At 38.2% G+C, this 20,047-nt stretch overlaps 1 protein-coding gene across 1 annotated transcript; it reads right to left on the bottom strand.

Annotated features, from left to right (window-relative positions):
* Positions 1–226: 226 nt before the first annotated feature.
* On the bottom strand, positions 227–19,014 carry ADH1C (alcohol dehydrogenase 1C (class I), gamma polypeptide). The gene is made up of 9 exons (XM_052641994.1): positions 18,941–19,014; positions 15,390–15,491; positions 14,472–14,610; positions 12,448–12,535; positions 12,132–12,351; positions 9,348–9,608; positions 4,006–4,141; positions 3,059–3,197; positions 227–365 (listed from the first exon to the last, which is right to left on the bottom strand). The coding sequence occupies exons 1-9, from the start codon at positions 18,956–18,958 to the stop codon at positions 341–343; spliced, it is 1,128 nt and encodes a 375-aa protein (XP_052497954.1). The 5' UTR covers positions 18,959–19,014; the 3' UTR covers positions 227–340.
* Between the last annotated feature and the right edge of the window lie 1,033 nt (positions 19,015–20,047).

Below are 20,047 nucleotides of genomic sequence, written 5' to 3'. Positions count from 1 at the left end.
CTTCTCAATGACTAAGGCTAAAAGACTGAGGGTGGCCAAGGCACAAAAAGTACGAGAAGTCAAAAGAGATACCATTCCTCAGTCTGAAGATGACATGATTCAACATGAGTAGACTTTATTAGACTCAATTACACACATGATGGTTTATCTAGCTCTCACTTAAATTTTTAAAATTTGCTTGAAAAATGATTTCACATTGATTTTTATTTCTTTTGGAAAGCTCCCATGTGCAATTTGTTGGTAGTACCTCTGAAGAACAGAATTATTGATGATGTTTGGGTGATGTTTCAGATGATAGAGGAGGCAGAAGACTGCTACAAGTGAAGGTGTGTGTATGGCCTCAAAATGTCAGGATGGTACGGACACTGAAACAGAAAATGAGATAGAAATTGTTTTAGTGTTTAGATAATATGCACTCTTCCATGTGAGAGTACAAAGAGCATTCAGTTTGTCTCTTTGAAAAGCTATCTTTGTTTCCTGCTATTCCATTCCCATCCCTCATGCACTCAAGTCAAGTAAAAGGTCAGCTCATCTTTTCTTTCTGTTGTCTTTCTCCAACCTGAACCTCAATTATAACGTTCTGAGTATGACTGTCATTTAGGCTTCATTATGTATTAGATTTTCAAAATATCATTTTTGAGAGTCTACATTCCTTATATAATAACAAACACAAAACAACAATTATAATTACATGTGATAAGTTCATGCTATCTGTCATCCTGTAGATGCTCATCATGTATTTTATCATTTAAACCTCTACTTAAACAACACTATGTGGCAGGTTCTAATATTATTTCCGTTTTAGAGATGATAGATACAGAGACTTAGAGAGATTTGTACCTTACTTTCAAACATACATCTAGTGTGGGCTCCTGGGATTTAAATCCAAATATAAAGTTGCACAAATTACAAGATGATAGATAATGTGCCTAAGAGTGTTGATAATGTAATAAAGTTAAGACCATGTTGAAATTTCAACAGAGCTTAGATAAAGAAATGCTTAAGAAGACTTAAAAGCAGAAAAAAAGTTAATTTGTGTTTGGAGAGATTTTATTCTTTGGAAGATCAGAAATGTAACATTTTACTGGAAATAATGTCCTTTCTAAAAACCATCTTCTGATGGATAAATGCTTTAGAAAAAGATGATCTATGTATCTTAAAAAATTATTAATATATTAGTATATATGTGTGTATATATATATACATTTATATGAAAAATGTATATAGATAATTTAGAAACTAAAGGACAATATAAAGAAAATAAAAATAACCTGTAATCCCACAATTTAGAAATAATCATTGTTAATATTTTCTTGAATTTTGATTATCTTTTTTCTAAACATAAGTAAGTTTTTATTGCTCTGATTGAAAACTTGGAACTGTATTGTATATATAAGTTCTGTATTCTCTACTCTATAACCTAAAATCACATCAGGAGAATTTCCCAATTTAATGAAATCATTTCCTTTTAAATGGCTTAATTAATTTCAAGTAATGTTTGGAATTTATTTAATTGTTCCTTTGCTGTTCAGCTTTTAGGATGTTTCCAATTTTTGCTGTTATAGATAATAAACATGCTTAAACATATGTACATTTGCATATCTCATAATTTCTGTAGAATAGATTCTCAGAAATGTAATTGTTGGGACATAGGATCTAAGTCTCTTTTTTTGAGGTTTCTTAAACAAAAGTCCGTCTAGTCAAGGCTATGGCTTTTCCAGTGGTCATGCATGGATGTGAGAGTTGGACTGTGAAGAAAGCTGAGCACCGAAGAACTGATGCTTTTGAACTGTGGTGTTGGAGAAGACTCTCGAGAGTCCCTTGGACTGCAAGGAGATCCAACCAGTCCATCCTAAAGGAGATCAGCCCTGGGTGTTCTTTGGAAGGAATGATGCTGAAGCTGAAACTCCAGTTCTTGGCCACCTCATGCGAAGTGTTGACTCATTGGAAAAGACTCTGATGCTGGGAGGGATTGGAGGCAGGAGGAGAAGGGGACGACAGAGGATGAGATGGCTGGATGGCATCACTGACTCGATGGACGTGAGTCTGAGTGGACTCCGGGAGTTGGTGGTGGACAGGGAGGCCTGGTGTGCTGCGATTCATGGGGTCGCAGAGTCGGACACGACTGAGCGACTGAACTGAACTCAACTGAACTAATCCACATGACCAAACTGCTTTTTAGAAAGGATGTGATCTGGTACTGTTTGGATGTTAGTTTCTTTCCTTCTTCAATAATATTTATCAGACTAAATGTCTAGTATATGTTATGTGTATGACTGTTTAAGAAATAGTGTTTAAAACCAAAAAACCTCAAGAGAAGAAGTGTGAAGTCACAGAGACAGCAGAGACTATGGAACAAGAAGGTGGGAGTTAGGTAAAACTGCCTATAACTAACTGTGTCTCATTTATAAATGCAAGTGATGAAATTCTTCTTTTTAGGTGTTTGCAAAATATTAATATTAGAGGTAGAAAATGGAATGACTTGGTTTTGTAAGTTTTGAAGAAAATGTAGATTTAAACATTTAAAATAGCATTTTGTACCCTTCCTCTTTGCAATAATTTTTATTTGTGAAAAATCCTTTGTAAACAGAAAAAAAGAGTAAAAATAATAGTCAGCATTTTTTGAAAAAAGTAATATATGCATAGAAAATGATGCCTATATAGCTCCATTGACTTCCATAATGAGTTTCTGGGATGTCTGGAATCTAATTTAAATTTATAGCTATTAATAGTCAACCATTTTAAGTGGCCAGGCAGGGACTGGGATAACTCCATGTTATATGACTATGTGTCTCTGATTCTTTTTCCTTGCAAAGCAGAGAATCTCTTGTGAAGATAGGGTCTGATCATTCAGATTTGCTGTGACCAACCAACATAATTTGGCTTCAGCAGAACAGGAAATGCAAAGCATTTTAGTTTCTTGCAATATGATCTTATGTGTTCTATGTGCAGAGACTGAGCTGGGAATGGAAAACCAAGGCACTCCATCCTGGCCTTTCTCTCATCCTTCTACCTTTTTTTCTCTGTTAGTCAAACCCCATCAAAACTTAAAATCTACCTCTTTCCAGAACGAAGCAGGTCAAATCCTTCATTTATTTTTTCAAATGGTAAAACATGGGTAATTAACGGATCCAGTGGAAACTTCTTAGCCATGAAATCAGTCACAAGTTTGGGGACAGATTCCTTACTTTTGAAGCCTGAAAAGAAAGTGTCATCAATGTTAGATTCATCCAGATATAAACAGAGGATTAGAGACAAGACTTTCTACATAAAATTTAAATGAAAGTTTATAAAATGTCCACAGACTACTGTTGCTGAGGTTAATAAGAGAGTGTGTTTCAATATCCTTTTGAAGTGATTTGACTTTTTAAAAAATCTCTCCACCCAACAAACCAGAGCCTTTAGTTATTAGTTCCCTCATAGAGAAACTATAGTTCAGATGGTTATTCTCAGAGTCAAGAAGAAAATTTAGCAGTTGTCTACATCTGGGCAGTGAGTGCAGACATAAATTGTTGCTATGGGTTTCCTGGATCCTCCTAGGTATCTCAGTGTATTATGCAGTCACCAGTATCAAAAAAAATGATGCTGAAAGATCCTAATCAGTTTATGGGGACACCATTAAAATCTACCTTGGGACTTTTTGGGTACATTAGTTCCACATCTAGTTGATTTGGAGCCTATAGATACAAAGGAATCTTAGTGTATTTTTAAACTACATTGCATTTTTTTTTTTTACTATTTACAGTAACTTTATTTTATTTTATTTTTATTTTTATTAATTTTTTTTTACTTTATTTTACTTTACAATACTGTATTGGTTTTGCCATACATTGACATGAATCCACCACAGGTGTACATGCGTTCCCAAACATGAACGCCCCACCCACCTCCCTCCCCATAACATCACTCTGGGTCATCACCATGCACCAGCCTGGCCTTGTCACTTGCAAAAGGAAAGAATTCCTGACGTTAGTAAGAATTTGGCCCTCAAGCCTCACAACGTACCACCAAAAATAGCTCCTTTCCAGGTACGTCCAGTCAACAACAACATGGGGTTCATAGAGATATTTTGGGCATTAGGAGGTACTCCGACAATGACGCTTACGCCATACGCTTCTTGACAGCAGAGCAAGGCAGACATCTGGAATAAAATTAATATGCAGCATCATTAAAGTGGATTCTCTGGTAGTCCCCATTTGTGATACACAGTATCATGTGCTATGGATCTAGTTAAATTGTGAATGTGTGGCTGGAAGAGATTGGCTTTTTCTTCACTTCCCATTATTTCCTAAAGCCACTACATGTGGCTTTAGAAGATGCCCAGAAAATATTTTTGAATGAAACAGTAGATGAATGAAATTGTATGTTTTATGTACTTAACTCTTTTTTAGAAAAATAATAAAGATGCAAATATCATTACATATATATAATCTGATTCTTCAAATAAAGGTAACGTTTATCATCATGTGATGCCAGAGCAATCTGAAATGGTTAACTCATTTAATTATTAAGTAGATATCTTGCACTCAGTACTTTGAACTAGGTATTTTGATGGTGAACCAGATACATGGTCAGTTACATCATCAATATTTCTCTCCTCTCCTCTTGATGGTCTCCCTTTCTAATGGATCCATATTTCTACTGCCCATTTCTAATGGGCACTTTTTTCCTAATTTATGTACATTTACCCTAAAGACCATCCCCAAGAAAAAGCAATGCAAAAAGGCAAAATGGCTGTCTGAGGAGGCCTTACAAATAGCTATGAAAAGAAGAAAAATGAAAAGCAAGGGAGAAAAGGAGAGATATAAGTATCTGACCAGTACAAAGAAATAGAGGAAAACAATAGAATGGGAAAGACTAGAGATCTCTTCAAGAAAATTAGAGATACCAAAGGAATATTTCATGCAAAGATGGGCTCAATAAAGAACAGAAATTGTATGGACCTAACAGAAGCAGAAGATATTAAGAAGAGGTGGCAAGAGTACACAGAAGAACTGTACAAAAAAAATCTTCATGACCCAGCTATCACGATGGTGTGATCACTCACCTAGAGCCAGACACCCTGGAATGCGAAGTGAAGTGGGACTTAGGAAGCATCACTATGAACAAAGCCAGTAGAGGTGATAGAATTCCAGCTGAGCTATTTCAAATCCTAAAAGATGATGCTGTGAAAATGCTGCACTCAATATGCCAGCAAATTTGGAAAACTCAGCAGTGGCCACAGGACTGGAAAAGGTCAGTTTTCATTCCCATCCCAAAGAAAGGCAATGCCAAAGAATGCTCAAACTACCGCACAATTGCACTCATCTCACACGCTAGTAAAGTAATGCTCAAAATTCTCCAAGCCAGGCTTCAGCAATACATGAACCATGAACTTCCAAATGTTCAAGCTGGTTTTAGAAAAGGCAGAGGAACCCAGAGATCAAACTGTCAACACCCACTGGATCATTGGAAAAGCAAGTGAGTTCCAGAAAAACATCTATTTCTGCTTTATTGACTATGCCAAAGCCTTTGACAGTGTGGATCACAACAAACTGTGGAAAATTCTTCAAGAGATGGGAATACCAGACCACCTGACCTTCCTCTGAGAAACTTGTACGCAGGTCAGGAAGCAACAGTTAGAACTGGACATGGAACAACAGACTGGTTCCAAATAGGAAAAGAAGTACGTCAAGGCTGTATATTGTCACCCTGCTTATTTAACTTCTATGCAGAGTACATCATGAGAAACGCTGGGCTGGATGAAGCACAAGCTGGAATCAAGATTGTCGGGAGAAATATCAATAACCTCAGATATGCAGATGACACCACCCTATGGCAGAAAGTGAAGAAGAGCTAAAGAGCTTCTTGATGGAAGTGAAAGAGGAGAGTGAAAAAGTTGGCTTAAAGCTCAACATTCAGAAAATGAAGATCATGGCATCTGGTCCCATCACTTCATGGCAAATAGATGGGGAAACAGTGGAAACAGGGTCAGTCTTTATTTTGGGGGGCTCCAAAATCACTGCAGATGGTGACTGCAGCCGTGAAATTAAAAGACACTTACTCCTTGGAAGGAAAGTTATGACCAACCTAGATAGCATATTGAAAAGCAGAAACATTACTTTGCCAACAAAGGTCCGTCTAGTCAAGGCTATGGTTTTTCCTGTGGTCATGTATGGATGCGAGAGCTGGACTGTGAAGAAAGCCAAGGGCCGAAAAATTGATGCTTTTGAACTGTGGTGTTGGAGAAGACTCTTGAGAGTCCCTTGGACTGCAAGGAGATCCAACCAGTCCATTCTAAAGGAGACCAGTCCATTCTAAAGGAGATCAGCCCTGGGATTTCTTTGGAAAGAATGATGCTAAAGCTGAAACTCCAGTATTTTGGGCACCTCATGCGAAGAGTTGACTCACTGGAAAAGACTCTGATGCTGGGAGGGATTGTGGACAGGAGGAGAAGGGGACAGCAGAGGATGAGATGGCTGGATGGCATCACTGACTCGATGGACGCGAGTCTGAGTGAACTCCGGGAGTTGTTGATGGACAGGGAGGCCTGGCGTGCTGTGATACATGGGGTCGCAAAGAGTCAGGCACAACTGAGCAACTGAACTGAACCATGCTGTACATGGATGTCTCCAGAACTTGCTCATAACTGAGACTTTGTACTCTCTGACATCTACCCATTATTCCTCCCCTACTTCCTCCAGCTCCTGGCAACCACTGTTCTACTCAGTGGTTCTAAGAATTTGATTTTTTTAAGACTGCACAGATAGGAAAGATCATACAATACTGTCTTTCTGTGTCTGGCTTATTTCACTTTGCATAATGTCCTCCAGATTTTTCCAAGTTTTTGCAAATGTCAATACTTCTTTTCTATGGCCAAATAATATTCATTCATATATATATACATATATACATGTATACAATTCACATATATATATATACACACACAGACACACACATGCCTCACAATTTCTTTATCTATTCATCCGTATGGACATTTAGGTTGTTTCCATATCTTGGCTATTATGAATAATGCTGCAATGAACATGGGGATGCACATGTCTAAGATAGTGAGTTTATTTTCTTTGTATATATTCCCAGAAGTGGGTTTGCTGGATCATATGATAAAACATCTATCTTAAATCTTTTGAGGAGCAATTATACCGCTTTTCATAGTGGCTATTTTACATTCCCACCAACAGTGCACAAAATTCCCTTTCTTCCACACACTCTTCAACACTTGCTATTGCTTTTTTTTTTTTAATAATATTCATTCGAACAAGTATGAGGTAATAATCCCTTTGAGATTTTGATTTGTTTTCCCTTCTAATTAATGATGTTTGGTTCAGTTCAGTTGCTCAGTCATTTCTGACTCTTTGCGACCCCATGGACTGCAGCATGCCAGGCTTCCCTGTCCATCACCAACTCCCTGAGCCTACTCAAACTCATGTCCATTGTGTCGGTGATGCCATCCAACCATCTCATCCTCTGTCATCCCCTTCTCGTCCTGCCTTCAATATCTCCCAGCATCAGGGTCTTTTCTAATGAGTAGGTTTTCACATCCGGTAGCCAAAGAATCGGAGTTTCAGCTTTAGCATCAGTCCTTCCAATGAATATTCAGGACTGATTTCCTGTAGGATGGACTGGTTGGATCTCCTTGCAGTCCAAGAGATTCTCAAGAGTCTTCTCCAACACCACAGTTCAAAAGCATCAATACTTCCATGCTGACCTTTCTTTATAGTCCCACTCTCACATCCATATATGACTACTGGAAAAGCCATAGCTTTGACTAGACGGAGTTTTGTTGGCAATGTAATGTCTCTGCTTTTTAATAAGCTGTCTAGGTTGGTCATAGCGTTTCTTCCAAGGAGCAAGCTGTTGGCCAAAATAGCAATAGAGCTGTTGGTCAAAATGAGCATGTTTTAAATGTGCTTTGACCTTCTGTGAGCTTTTATTTATTTATTTTTACTCTGAAATTTAAAAAGAAAGACTTTTCCCTCCAGTCAGGTTTTTAGACATGTGTGTAGTATGAAAGTTGTTTAGGAAAACACCCCCCAACCCCAGAAATATATAGTAATTGATCCTTTGATTTTGGAGTATGACACTTGGAAAATCAGAGAACCTCAGGACATGTGGCTATCAGATACTTAAAATAATCCAATTCCACAAGAGAAAATGAAGGAAAAACCACATTAAAAATTGCATAAGGAGCAAGTGACAGCCTTGGAAAGCGACAGCCTTAGAACATCAGTCATCTATGGAATTAATTGTTCCTGGTCAAGGCTGCAAAGAGCTTTACTCTTAAGGTGCTGTTTCCTATTACCAACACTGCTGGGACTTACAGGAGAACCTAAAGAGGGTGATTGTCTGTGTTGGTCTCTGGGGGTGTTTTCATTAGGATTCTAGAGAATTCTGGTTAGGGGAAATATAGCTAGAGATGTGTTCTCTGTTGCAATTGATGATATCTGTAATTATTTGAAAGTAGTATCATGTATGGGGTTTCCCTGATGGTCACACGGTAAAGAAAGCCTGCAATGCAGGAGACCTGGGTTCAATCCTTGGGTTGGGAAGATCCCCTGGAGAAGGGAAATATCATGTATATTTTAAAGTTGATGCAAGTTTTACACAACTGGAAATGGTACTTCCTTTTGACAACACCAGATAACATTTATTAAGAGCTTCCCACTGACAGGTGGCACTTGCTAAATATGTTACATGTGTCATCTCGTTTAATCCACAAACAACACTATAATACACACATCACTTAAAATTTTGGTGGGAAAACCTGTTGACCTTTTAAATTATTCAGTTCAGCACACGGATTTGGATGCTTTTTATGTACCAGGCACTGTGCTGTCTGTTGTGGTAAAATGGGGCATATTTTCTGTTAATAAAATGATAGGGAGCCTAAAGTTGCTCTTTGTGGCTTTTTTTTTTTTTTTTTGGTTAAAGTATGGTCTTTAGAAAAAATTGAATTCATTAAAACATACAAATATTGTTAAATCATGTTTTTGTTAAGAATGTGTTGAAAATCAAACCTGCCAACTTGAGAACAGAATTCATATTCTTTATACTTACTTGAGTTTGAATTTTTGAAACTAAAAATTAAATTTATGATGGCTCAGTAAAAACCCCCTTCCCTCTCTAAAAAGGACATGATACTCATGACATGTTTTTTTGCGGTTTTTTTTGACTGATGGAATGAGATTCCTCATCATAATAAATTAAGCAACCCAGGTAACAAATAGGAGATGGAAAATCATCATAGTTTTTAAAATATGCTTTATATATAATGTTTATACTCCACCACATGAAAGAAGACTCTAGAATGCAGAAGTTGATGTCTTGAGACATTTCAAAGTACATACCATGGTGTCAAGCCGACCGATGACTTCAAATGAAAAATCCACACCTCCACCACTCACTTCTCTCAGCACCTCCTCGATGGGTTTCTCGTAGTCCTGAGGGTTGATGCACTCAGTGGCACCCACCTGTTTGGCCCTTGCAAATTTGTCTTTGTTGATGTCCACTGCAATGATCCTGGCTGCTCCAGCTGCTTTGCAGCCCATGATAACAGACAGGCCAACTCCTCCAAGGCCAAACACGGCACAGGTGGAGCCCTGGGTGACCTGTGTTTTCAGAAAATGTGAAAATGGATTAAGTAATGATTGTTAAGGGCTTTCCAGGTGCCTCAGTTGTAAAGAATCCGCCTGCCAATGCAGGAGACGTGAGCGCGATCCCTGGGTCAGGAAGATCCCCTGGAGAAGGAAATGGCAACACACTCTAGTATTCTTTCCTGGGAAATCCCATGGACAGAGGACCCTGGTGCACTACAGTCCATGGGCTAACAAAGAGTCGGACATGACTTAGCAACTAAACAACAATAAACAAAACAATTGTTAGAAAGAGCCTAAATTGTATAAAGTGCCATGCTTTATTTCTTGTCAGAAGTTACTCAAATTATGTCAACCTTTTGTCAAACCTCTTTTGAATTTAGCTGCCTCACACTTGAAATGACAGGTTTGAATTAGATTAGTGTTTCTCTAATTTTCCTGGACATTAGAAAATCCCATGGATGGAGGAGCCTGATTAGGCTGCAGTCCATGGGGTCGCTAAGAGTAGGATACAACTGAGCGACTTCACTTTCACTTTTCACTTTCATGCATTGGAGAAGGAAATGGCAACCCACTCCAGTGTTCTTGCCTGGAGAATCCCAGGGACAGCAGAGGCTAGTGGGCTGCCGTCTATGGGGTCGCACAGAGTCGGACATGACTGAAGTGACTTAGCTTAGCTTAGCTTAGACTCACCTAGGGAGCTTTAAAAAAATCTCAATACCCAGGTCACAGCCCATAAGCAATTAAATCAGACTCTGTGCCAGCAAGTGGAAAAAGATATGCAATCCACTCCAGTATTCTTGCCTGGAAATTCCCATGGACAGAGGAGCCTGGTAAGCTTCAGTCCATAGGGTCACAGAGGGTAGGACATGACTTAGCGACTAAACAACGACAACAACTCTGCAGGCAAGACCATGTCTCCAAGCGACTCCAGTGGGAAACCCAGGCTGGGAGCCAGTGGACTGGATGACCATTGAGCTCTAGATGCTAGCAACTCCCCTCTTGAAAATCTAGTGGCTCACATCTATTGATAGCCAGCTTCAGTCCATCACACATACATAAACACAATTCTAGGGAAATTAAATAATAAATGGAAGAGAGGAGACTGCAAAAATAATCCAGCTGAGCCCTCAATAATTAACACCTTGGTTCAATAACTTTCAGTAGTCATGACGTATAATGAGAGCAGAAATAAGCTGTGAAGCATAGAAGAGTTATCCCCAGCTTAGGCAAACTTAACAACAGGGGAAATTTAACGGGTAATTTTAAGATAATGCAGCTTGAGACCAACATGTTCTTAATGGGTCTTTATCCCTGCTTTAAAAAATACACAAATGAAAAATAATGCAATGAAAAGCTGGTTTATATTTTAATAATGGATGAAATTCATTATCACAGGTAACCTTGGCTTCCACTCTGTGTGCAGGTTCAATTAGACAATCTGTTCAGATGATGTAGTTGCACAAGGACTTAGTGCTAAGGTCACAGAAATTTGGAAAACACGTGCTCACAATAGTTTAACTTACCTAAGGGACTGTTTAATAAACCTAGTCTGTTATAGTCAGACTTCACTGTGGGTAAAATGTTCCTCCTGTCCCAAGAAAACTTTCTGTGGGGGTACGACACCACTTTTTTACCTTAAAAAAATATGAGGCTTGTGATTGTGATTTAAAAGTGTTGGTAAATATCTACTATGGTTTGTGATTCAGTAGGAGTTTTGAGGAGGCTAGTTGCAGTTGTCATGTTAACTACCTGTAAGATTTGGGGCAAATGGCTTTATGTCTCTGGGTGTCAGTTCATAAAACAAAAGGATACTACTAGATTTCCAACCTTTTAGGAAAAGGAGACTTTAAAGAATTTCTCCTTAAAACCTACCACTTTGAAGTCTGGGTGTGTGTATGTGTTCGTGGCTGGGGAGGAAGTAGGGCAGTGGAATAAATGCTTCATGCATCATTGAAGCTTTATTGCTTTCCTCATAGAGATACACAGAGTGGGCATGTTTGTGACCCTCAGTTTGGAGGTATATTAGGATATCAGGTCAGGCTCTGGAATCTCCTGTTGATCCTAATTCTGGGAGTAGAGGATCCATGAACTAAATGCTCCTCATAGTCAGCCCCTTCATTTTGTTTACTTCTGCTTCCTCAAAACTTAGCAGAACCTACTGTGCATGGCTCATGTAGGCAGTAAATGAAGGATAAAATGAACTCTTAGGTCTAAAATTTAGTAATACCATAAAGAACACATACAGAAGAATAATTACGGAAAACACCTTTACTTTTTCTTAATTATCAAGAGCTTTTCATTTGTGATAACAGATAAATTTTCTAAGACATGCCCTCAATTCCTTCTGAGGGTATCTTCTACTTTTAATCAATATCCTCAATTCTGTGGAGCATAGCAAGGCTATTATGGTAGAAGAGGGGAAAACTTCCAATAAATCTGTGAAGAATGATCTCAGATTCCTGTGAGAAGTTGCTTTGCTATTAGCTCCTGACAGTCTGAGTGTAGCTAGTTTTAATTACTCATTGTTATTCCTACCTTGGCAACTTTGACCGCAGACCCATAACCAGTAGAAAATCCACAGCCAATGAGACAGACTTTCTCCAGTGGTGAGTCTGCATGGATCTTGGCCACTGACATCTCGTCCACCACTGTGTACTGGGTGAAGGTGCTGGTGCCGAGGAAGTGGCGGATGGACTTCCCTCTGCAGGTGAACCTGCAGGTACCATCATTAAGGGTCCCCTGAGGCTCATTCAGGCTGGTCAGTGCAACACACAAACACAAGAGGGTATAAGACAGGTGCATAACTAACATGCAGATTCCTTCACTGCTAAGGAGAGTAACAGATACTCACTCGTGTTTCAGGCAGAGGTTGGCTTCCGGGTGTTTACAAACATTGCACTTTCCACACTGGGGAACAAAGAGTGGGATGACTTTATCACCTGGGGATGAGGATAAAACAGATTCTTCTTACCAAGAATTAAAGAAATTAAGTGAGAACTCAATGCTTACGCTTATGTATCAGAGGCATTTGACTTTGAGAAGTCTCCAAGAATAGGGTCCTGTCAGCTTGATTTCTTGGTCATCGCCTGTCAGTATTGTCATCAGTTTGGGTTTATATATGCTGAAGATGCCCAAAGAAATTGCAAATGTGGAAAACATGATTTTTTAAAGCAGTTCCACTGTGTTGATATTTCTCTTTTATTGTGTGCCTTTTCTCTTAGGGATTTTATAGATATGATTTCATTTAATATTTAGTAGTTAAACCTTGGCACCCCACTCCAGTACTCTTGCCTGGAAAATCCCATGGACGGAGGAGCCTAGTAGGCTGCAGTCCATGGGGTCACTAGGAGTCGAACACGACTGAGTGACTTCCCTTTCACTTTTCACTTTCATGCATTGGAGAAGGAAATGGCAACCCACTCCAGTGTTCTTGCCTGGAGAATCCCAGGGATGGGGGAACCTGGTGGGCTGCCGTCTCTGGGGTCGCACAGAGTCGGACACGACTGAAGTGACTTAGCAGCAGCAGTTAAACCTTAAATATTCTTACTACTAATATAAGGATAAATGTATATTTAAGTTGTGAGCAGTCTGCCATAGTTCCACTAGATAATCTGGTAATAGTTTATAGTAATAGTACAGTAACCCTAATAGTAATAATAATACAATAAAAATAAGAACCTCAACACCCATTTTCTGGCTTTTCAAAGTGATTATGCTTATCTCTATTATGAAATGAATCCTTCTTTTAAAAAATTAATTCTTTTTTAAGGAAAACAAACAAAAACAGGACAAGTAAGAATTTAAGACATTCTTCTGAAAACCTCAACCCTCAGTAATGAGGTTTACACTTTCTTTTAGGATAGGAACTGACTTTCAAATGTTTGTAGCTGATGATTTATAGATAATTTATTTTTACTGGTGGAGGGAGCAGGGGTGAAAAGTAGGGGTGTCATTTGTTATTAATAGATTTCTAACTAAAGGAAATACTAAGAGCTGAAACTCAAACCAGACAACTTATTTTATTGTTTTCAATTTACAGGTCAATTAAGCATTTTGTAAATAGGGAGGTCAAATCCACTAGCTAAAGTGATTTTTTAGAATTAAAAATAATTTTTATTTTTAATCATCCATACTACTTATCCAAAAGACTCAGAAAAATAACATTTATTTTTAATAAATGAGACTATATGCAATGATGGCATGGAAATTTTCTGTTTATTCACTGTTTACCTCTAAAAATATTTGTCTGTATTAATATGTAATAATAGGATATAGTAAATGTTCAAGAAAAATAGTTCTTGGTAACCAGTCACGTTTAATCATGGTTTAAGGAAAAGTGGCCATATATTCAAAGGGGAAACCTGTAAATGGGCTCCACTTCCCACCTGAGAAGAGATTACGTTGATTCAGTCCAGAGCTCACAATCCCCACTGTGTGAAGTCAGCACTGAATAGGTTCAAAACACTGATTATGTTTGTCTCCACTATGTCTAGACATATTTTTTCTGTCTTATCAGTAGTTTTCTTCGGACCTGGTAGAAGACAGTGCTTGGCAACACTAACATGGGAAATAACTGATTATGAACTCTACCCTGGCAGACACTGGGTCTCTTTCAATCCTCATGTATTCCCAGGATCTAACATGGTGCCTGCCATCTAGTAGGTCCTCAAGAAATACTTGCTGATGTAGAGAATACAGTAGTGCATGGATGCATACATGCCTGAGTCAGGCAGGAAGGGGGAAAAGAAAGAGCACTCTGTCCCAGCTCAGCCTTAAACATGTTCTTTCATCTCTCATTACTTCAGTGTTATTATCCAGGCTACATCATCTTGGGGCCCTGAACCAAGGCACATTTCCTAAGTGTGAATTCTGTACCTGGTCTTACTGTAGTCACCCCTTCTCCAACGCTCTCCACAATGCCGGCTGCCTCATGGCCTAATATCACAGGAAGACGTGTGACCAGAGATCCATTAACCACATGGTCATCTGAGCGACAGATTCCTGTGGCCACCATCTATAGGGTAAAGGGGGCTTGATTAGATTCAGATAAGACTATGACCCTCAGATGGACTTAACATACTCATTTTCCTGAAATTGCATTGAAGAATTTTAAAGCATTTTGCTAATAATTTCTACTCTTCCAAATACAGTTTCAAATTTACCTGAAGTTATTCAGCCTGATAACGCTCTACTTTCCTTTTATGCATTAAACAATTTAGAGTAATCTGTGAAATAATTGTTTCTGAACTATTGAAGTCATATAATATACAGTCTTTTTGACAGAAATAGAAAATGCAGATAAGAAAATAAAGTTACTTAAGTGCCACCACATAATGCTAATTGATTTTAAATGATATATATTCCTTTGCACTTTTGTTGTTGTTGTTATTTAGTTGCTAAGTCATATCTGACTCTTGGCGATTCCATGGACTGTAGTCCACCAGGCTCCTCTGTCCACGGGATTTCCCAAGCAAGAATACTGGAGGGGGTTGCCATTTTCTTCTCCAGGAGATATTCCCAATGCAAGGATCGAACCCATGTTTCCTGTGTTGGCAGGCAGATTCTTTACTGCTGAGCCACCACATAAATTCTTCTTCGTTTCATTAGGATTATACTGTACAAACTCTTTGGTCTCTTTTTAAAATTTTTAACAGTTTTGATTTACAGCTTCCTTTGACAACAAATGTAATTCCACTATCTGGATGACTATATTACAAGTACTTTGGTTACTTTCATTGTTACATTCTGAAAAATTTAAACCTAAGATTAAATAGAAATGGAAAAAAACTTTACCTTAATACGAACTTCATGGGCCTTAGGGGGTGCAACCTCCACCTCCTCAATGGAAAATGGTTTCTTGAGCTCCCACAGCACAGCTGCTTTGCATTTTATTACCTGAAAATTGAGCAGAAAGATGACACCATTTTCCCCCCAGCCTTGAATTCAGGGACTGTGCCTTTGATCTTTTTACATGTACCATCTAGGCCCATGTTTGAAACTTAATATTGTTCCATGAACATGAACAACCTCTGATTTGCAAAAAGAATAATAGTGACTTTTTATAAAAATGTGTAAGGCAATAACACAAGGAAAGAGAAACAGAATTAACTATAGGAAGACATTGAGATAAAAGTGGAATATATTCTTCTATGAAGAAAGATCATCATTGTTTTTCCCTTTAAAGGTTCTGTTTCCTAATGTGGTTCTGAAATTGGTTGTTTATCCAAAGCTGTTGTCTTGTCCATGAAGTTCTAAATCACTATCATATTACTACCAGATTCAGTGTCTGTTTACATGAAACTCATTTCCCTCTTGCTCAATTCTCCACTTAAGCCAAAATGATTTGACTTTAGAATTCCTAAGCCTCCCAGCCTAGAATTTCTTTCTCTATTTGCCTGCTCCTTTGATTTCTCTCTCTATTTCTTCTATGGGCTACTTGTTTGCATCACTCATGTGAAAGTCAGATTTGGCAGCTCTGTTTTGTTATATAATTTATGAATAGAGATTTCTTTCAGATTGGATTTTAGCCTAAAATTGTAGAGATTAAAACTACACACACACACACACACACACACACACACACACTCTTAAAAATTGGAGAGCAGTGTTTGACTTTCTAGCTAGCATAGCTTACCTACAGATGTTCTTACAAATAAAAGCTAAGCATATATGTTTAGTGCTTGGGAATGTAACATAAGGGTTGTCTTCACTTTTACAAAGCTTGTGTAATTGAGAGTTTTTTCTAAAGAGAATTAACAACATACTACACACATGATAAAAATTAAATTGAAATTTATCTGATAATTTATTTTTACTGTGTATACACCAAATCAGAGAAGGCAATGGCACCCCACTCCAGTACTCTTGCCTGGAAACTCCCAGGGACAGCAGAGCCTGGTGGGCTGCCATCTATGGGGTCGCACAGAGTCGGACATGACTGAAGTGACTTAGCGGCAGCAGCAGCAGCATACACCAAATCCTTCCACTTTGCAAAGTGTTCATCATGGCCAAAGCCACAGTAGATAGAAGAGTACTTGGATATAATACACTATGGTAGAGAGGTATTGAATATTGGGGTTCCAACGATGTAGCAGGCACAAGTGGCTGTGTTGGGTGAAATACGAGTTTGACTTTTAAACTTCACGGGGTAGTATTACTGAATCATTAGTTTTATTTTTCAGATGAAAAGCTTGAGGCTCGACTGACTCAATAACTGTTGAGTACTTTTCCCAAAGTTACAAACCTGGGTGTCTGAAGAATGACTACCATTTTATCTTCCACTACTTGATGATAGTAAAAGATTAACAAAAGATTAGCAGTTAGATAACAGTATTAGCAGTGATTAATATTTAGTGAGTTATTTCTATGTACCAGGCACTATTTTAAATGCTTTCCAGTATTAGTTTATTAAATTCTCTCAACCGCCTTATGAAAGTAGGTATTATTACTATTATCATTTAGCATTTGAAGAAAATATAATGCCAATGCCAGAAGGTTAAACATAAGTGAAGTGTTATTATATAGCTAAAAGTTATTGATGTTGTACCTGAGGAGGGGGGATTAATTGCCTGTAATTTATAGATTTAATTAATGCATTTGGCCTACCCTTTTGATCTCTGAACTCTGAGTTTTAAAAAATTAAAATTTTCTTTTTCTTAACTATTCTTCATTTGAAATATAATATGCTACTGTAAATGCCAATCAGTAATGCATGAAAATAAAGTTAAAATAAGAAAACTCCCAACTGATCATCTGTATGATTTCCAACCAGTCTTATTGATATAGGCCTGTTATATATATAGGCCTGATAAAAGCCACACTATATAGGCCTGCCATTATAGCAAGATATTATATTGCACAGTTCACTCCTAACACAGCAAACCTACTAGAAACAATTGCACAGGCTTTTGCCATTAAGCAGTTAAACAACATGAATTGATCGTATTGAACAACCATGTGTATCTTCTCTGTACCTGTAAGCACATTGAACAAATAAACATGAGTCTGTGGAAGGCTTAGAAACAAATAAATCTGTTCTCAGTGTAAATAGTGGTTCAAACTGTATCAGCATTGTTATTAGTAGTAGTAGTAGTAAAATCACATTGGCTTTTGCATAAAGATAACATTTCTATGGGAATTCCCTAAATTGTGCCATAATAGGACCCTTTAAAATCAGAATTTGCATGTTGATTCTGGTTTGCTTTATCTTTAAAATTTTTTTGTTTTTTGATTGGAGTATAATTGCTTTACAATGTTGTATTAGTTTCTGCTGTACAAGAGTGGGAATCAGCTACACATATACATATATCCTATCCCTCCAGAATCTCCCTCTTACTACGTGCCCCCCATCCCACCCCTTTAGGTCATCACAGAGCACTGAGCTCGGCTCCCCGCGCTTTACCCGCTTTATGGCAGCCGCCCGCCAGCTGCCTGTCTCACGCACGGCGGTGTGTCGGCGGCAGTGCTCCTCTCCCAAGTCACCCCACCCTCTCCCTCCCCTGCTGTGTCCACAAGTCCATCTCAACGTCTGCATCTCAATCGGTTTGCTTAGCCTTGATGATTCTAATGCTTTGAGAACAATAAAAGTTTTGTCACATTTAGCTTTCCTGTATTCATAAAAAGAATGATTATGATTAAAGAGAATAACATTTATATTATAAACAATAATATTATTTGTTATATGATAAAGAATAACATTTATATTATGAAATCTTAATACAGACATAACTTCTTGATAAAAACATTTCATTTCTAACTTTAGACTTGAAAATTACTCGATTGGCTATGACTATTTCACATTTACTTAATATAGGAAATATAGACTTTAATAGGTATAGATGCTCTACATATTTCTCAAAGATGTTTAGGTATTGCCCTTCTCAATTGTAGTTTAATATACTTTGTATATTGAAGCATAGATCCTAAGTTGTATTTCATTATAAATTATTTCTAATTTATATATGGATTTTGTTATTCATTAAATAGTGTATCTCTATGTATTACGTGGTTGCTTCCCAGGTGACTCAGTGGTAAAGGATCTGCCTGCCAATGCAGGAGATGCAGGAGACATGGGTTCAGTTTCTGGGTCGGGAAGATCCCCTGGAGAAGGAAATGGCAAACCACTCCAGTATTCTTGCCTGGGAATTTCCATAGACAGAGGAGCCTGGCAAGCTATAGTCCTTGGGGTTGCAAAAGAGTCAGACAAAACTGAGCGGCTAACACACAGGTTGCTGGCCTCCTGAATAAAGGAAATTTTCCTTTCCAGCCAATGCTTGTCTCTCAAGCAGTCAAACATGAGTATTACATTGATTGGAATAATTCTAGAAAAAAAAAATTTGCCTTACTTTTCCTGCTGTGCTCATGTTTCTTCTTTTCTCTGCTGGCAGGAGATGTGAATTACAGACTCACAGACTCTTTCCTGTTCAAGTACATACGAGATAGCTTGCACAGATTTTTTATATGCTTGAATAGCACCCCTTTCCCCACATTTGATCTGGTATCTTTAAGCCCTGCCCATCAGCTTATTCTTAGACCCAGTCAAATCAACAACAACAGGGCACTGAACCAGCACTCAAACATTAACTTTGTTTGCAATATGCTAATTTCAAATAACATCTTGACTTCATTAGTTAAATATTTTCTTATATGTAACTTTTTTTTTTCTGGATTACATGTTTCTCCTCTCTCATTCCCACATAGGATGTTCAGAGTTCTGTTTCCCTTAGTGTAAACTGAGCTCCAATTTCAAATCTACATAACACAGTTAGCAAGAAGGGTAAGAAAGCAGCACAAAAGGCATAGGACAGAGAGAGCTACAAGCTCGAGCAATGTGTTTGTTCCAGCACGCTCCCGCTCTTCACAACAGAGAACTCAGACGCCAGTCAGTGACAGCAAAAGTGGCATATCTGCCCCATACAGTATCAATCAAAACTGACTGGGACCCTCCCTGTTCCAGATATTCAAGTGGGTACTGTGGGGTGACAGTGATGGATAAGATGTGACCTCTACCTGTGCCAAGAGGCAGTATGAGGCCATGGTTATAGCATGACCTTGGAGTTGAGCTGACCCTGTCCTTACGAGCTGTATGAATTGGACTTGTTATTTAACTGTCCTTGGCCTTAGCTTCCTTATCTATAAAATGAAGATGAACAGTCGTGTCACCTGGAAAGGTTGTTTGATGAACAAATGAGTTAATCTTCTTAAAGCACTTAGGGACCCTGACAAATAGAACGGCCTTTAATAAATATTAGCTACAATGTTCATCCATAAAAGTAAATTCATAATCTATGGGGGGAAAAGACATAGCAAACCAAGTCAGACGACCTGTAATGTTCTATATCAGACAGCGAGCATCCTGTCTGAAGAACTCAGAGGAGGCTTTGTAGACCTTTCAGTTAGAAACTAAATAATGATCATTTTGGCAATTATTCAAGAAAACTCACTGTGAATTT

This window comes from Budorcas taxicolor, chromosome 6 (genome assembly GCF_023091745.1).
Source record: "Budorcas taxicolor isolate Tak-1 chromosome 6, Takin1.1, whole genome shotgun sequence".
NCBI lineage: Eukaryota > Metazoa > Chordata > Mammalia > Artiodactyla > Bovidae > Budorcas > Budorcas taxicolor.
The sequence above is the reverse complement of the archived record's forward strand: the minus strand, read 5'-3'. Positions and strand labels throughout refer to the sequence as shown.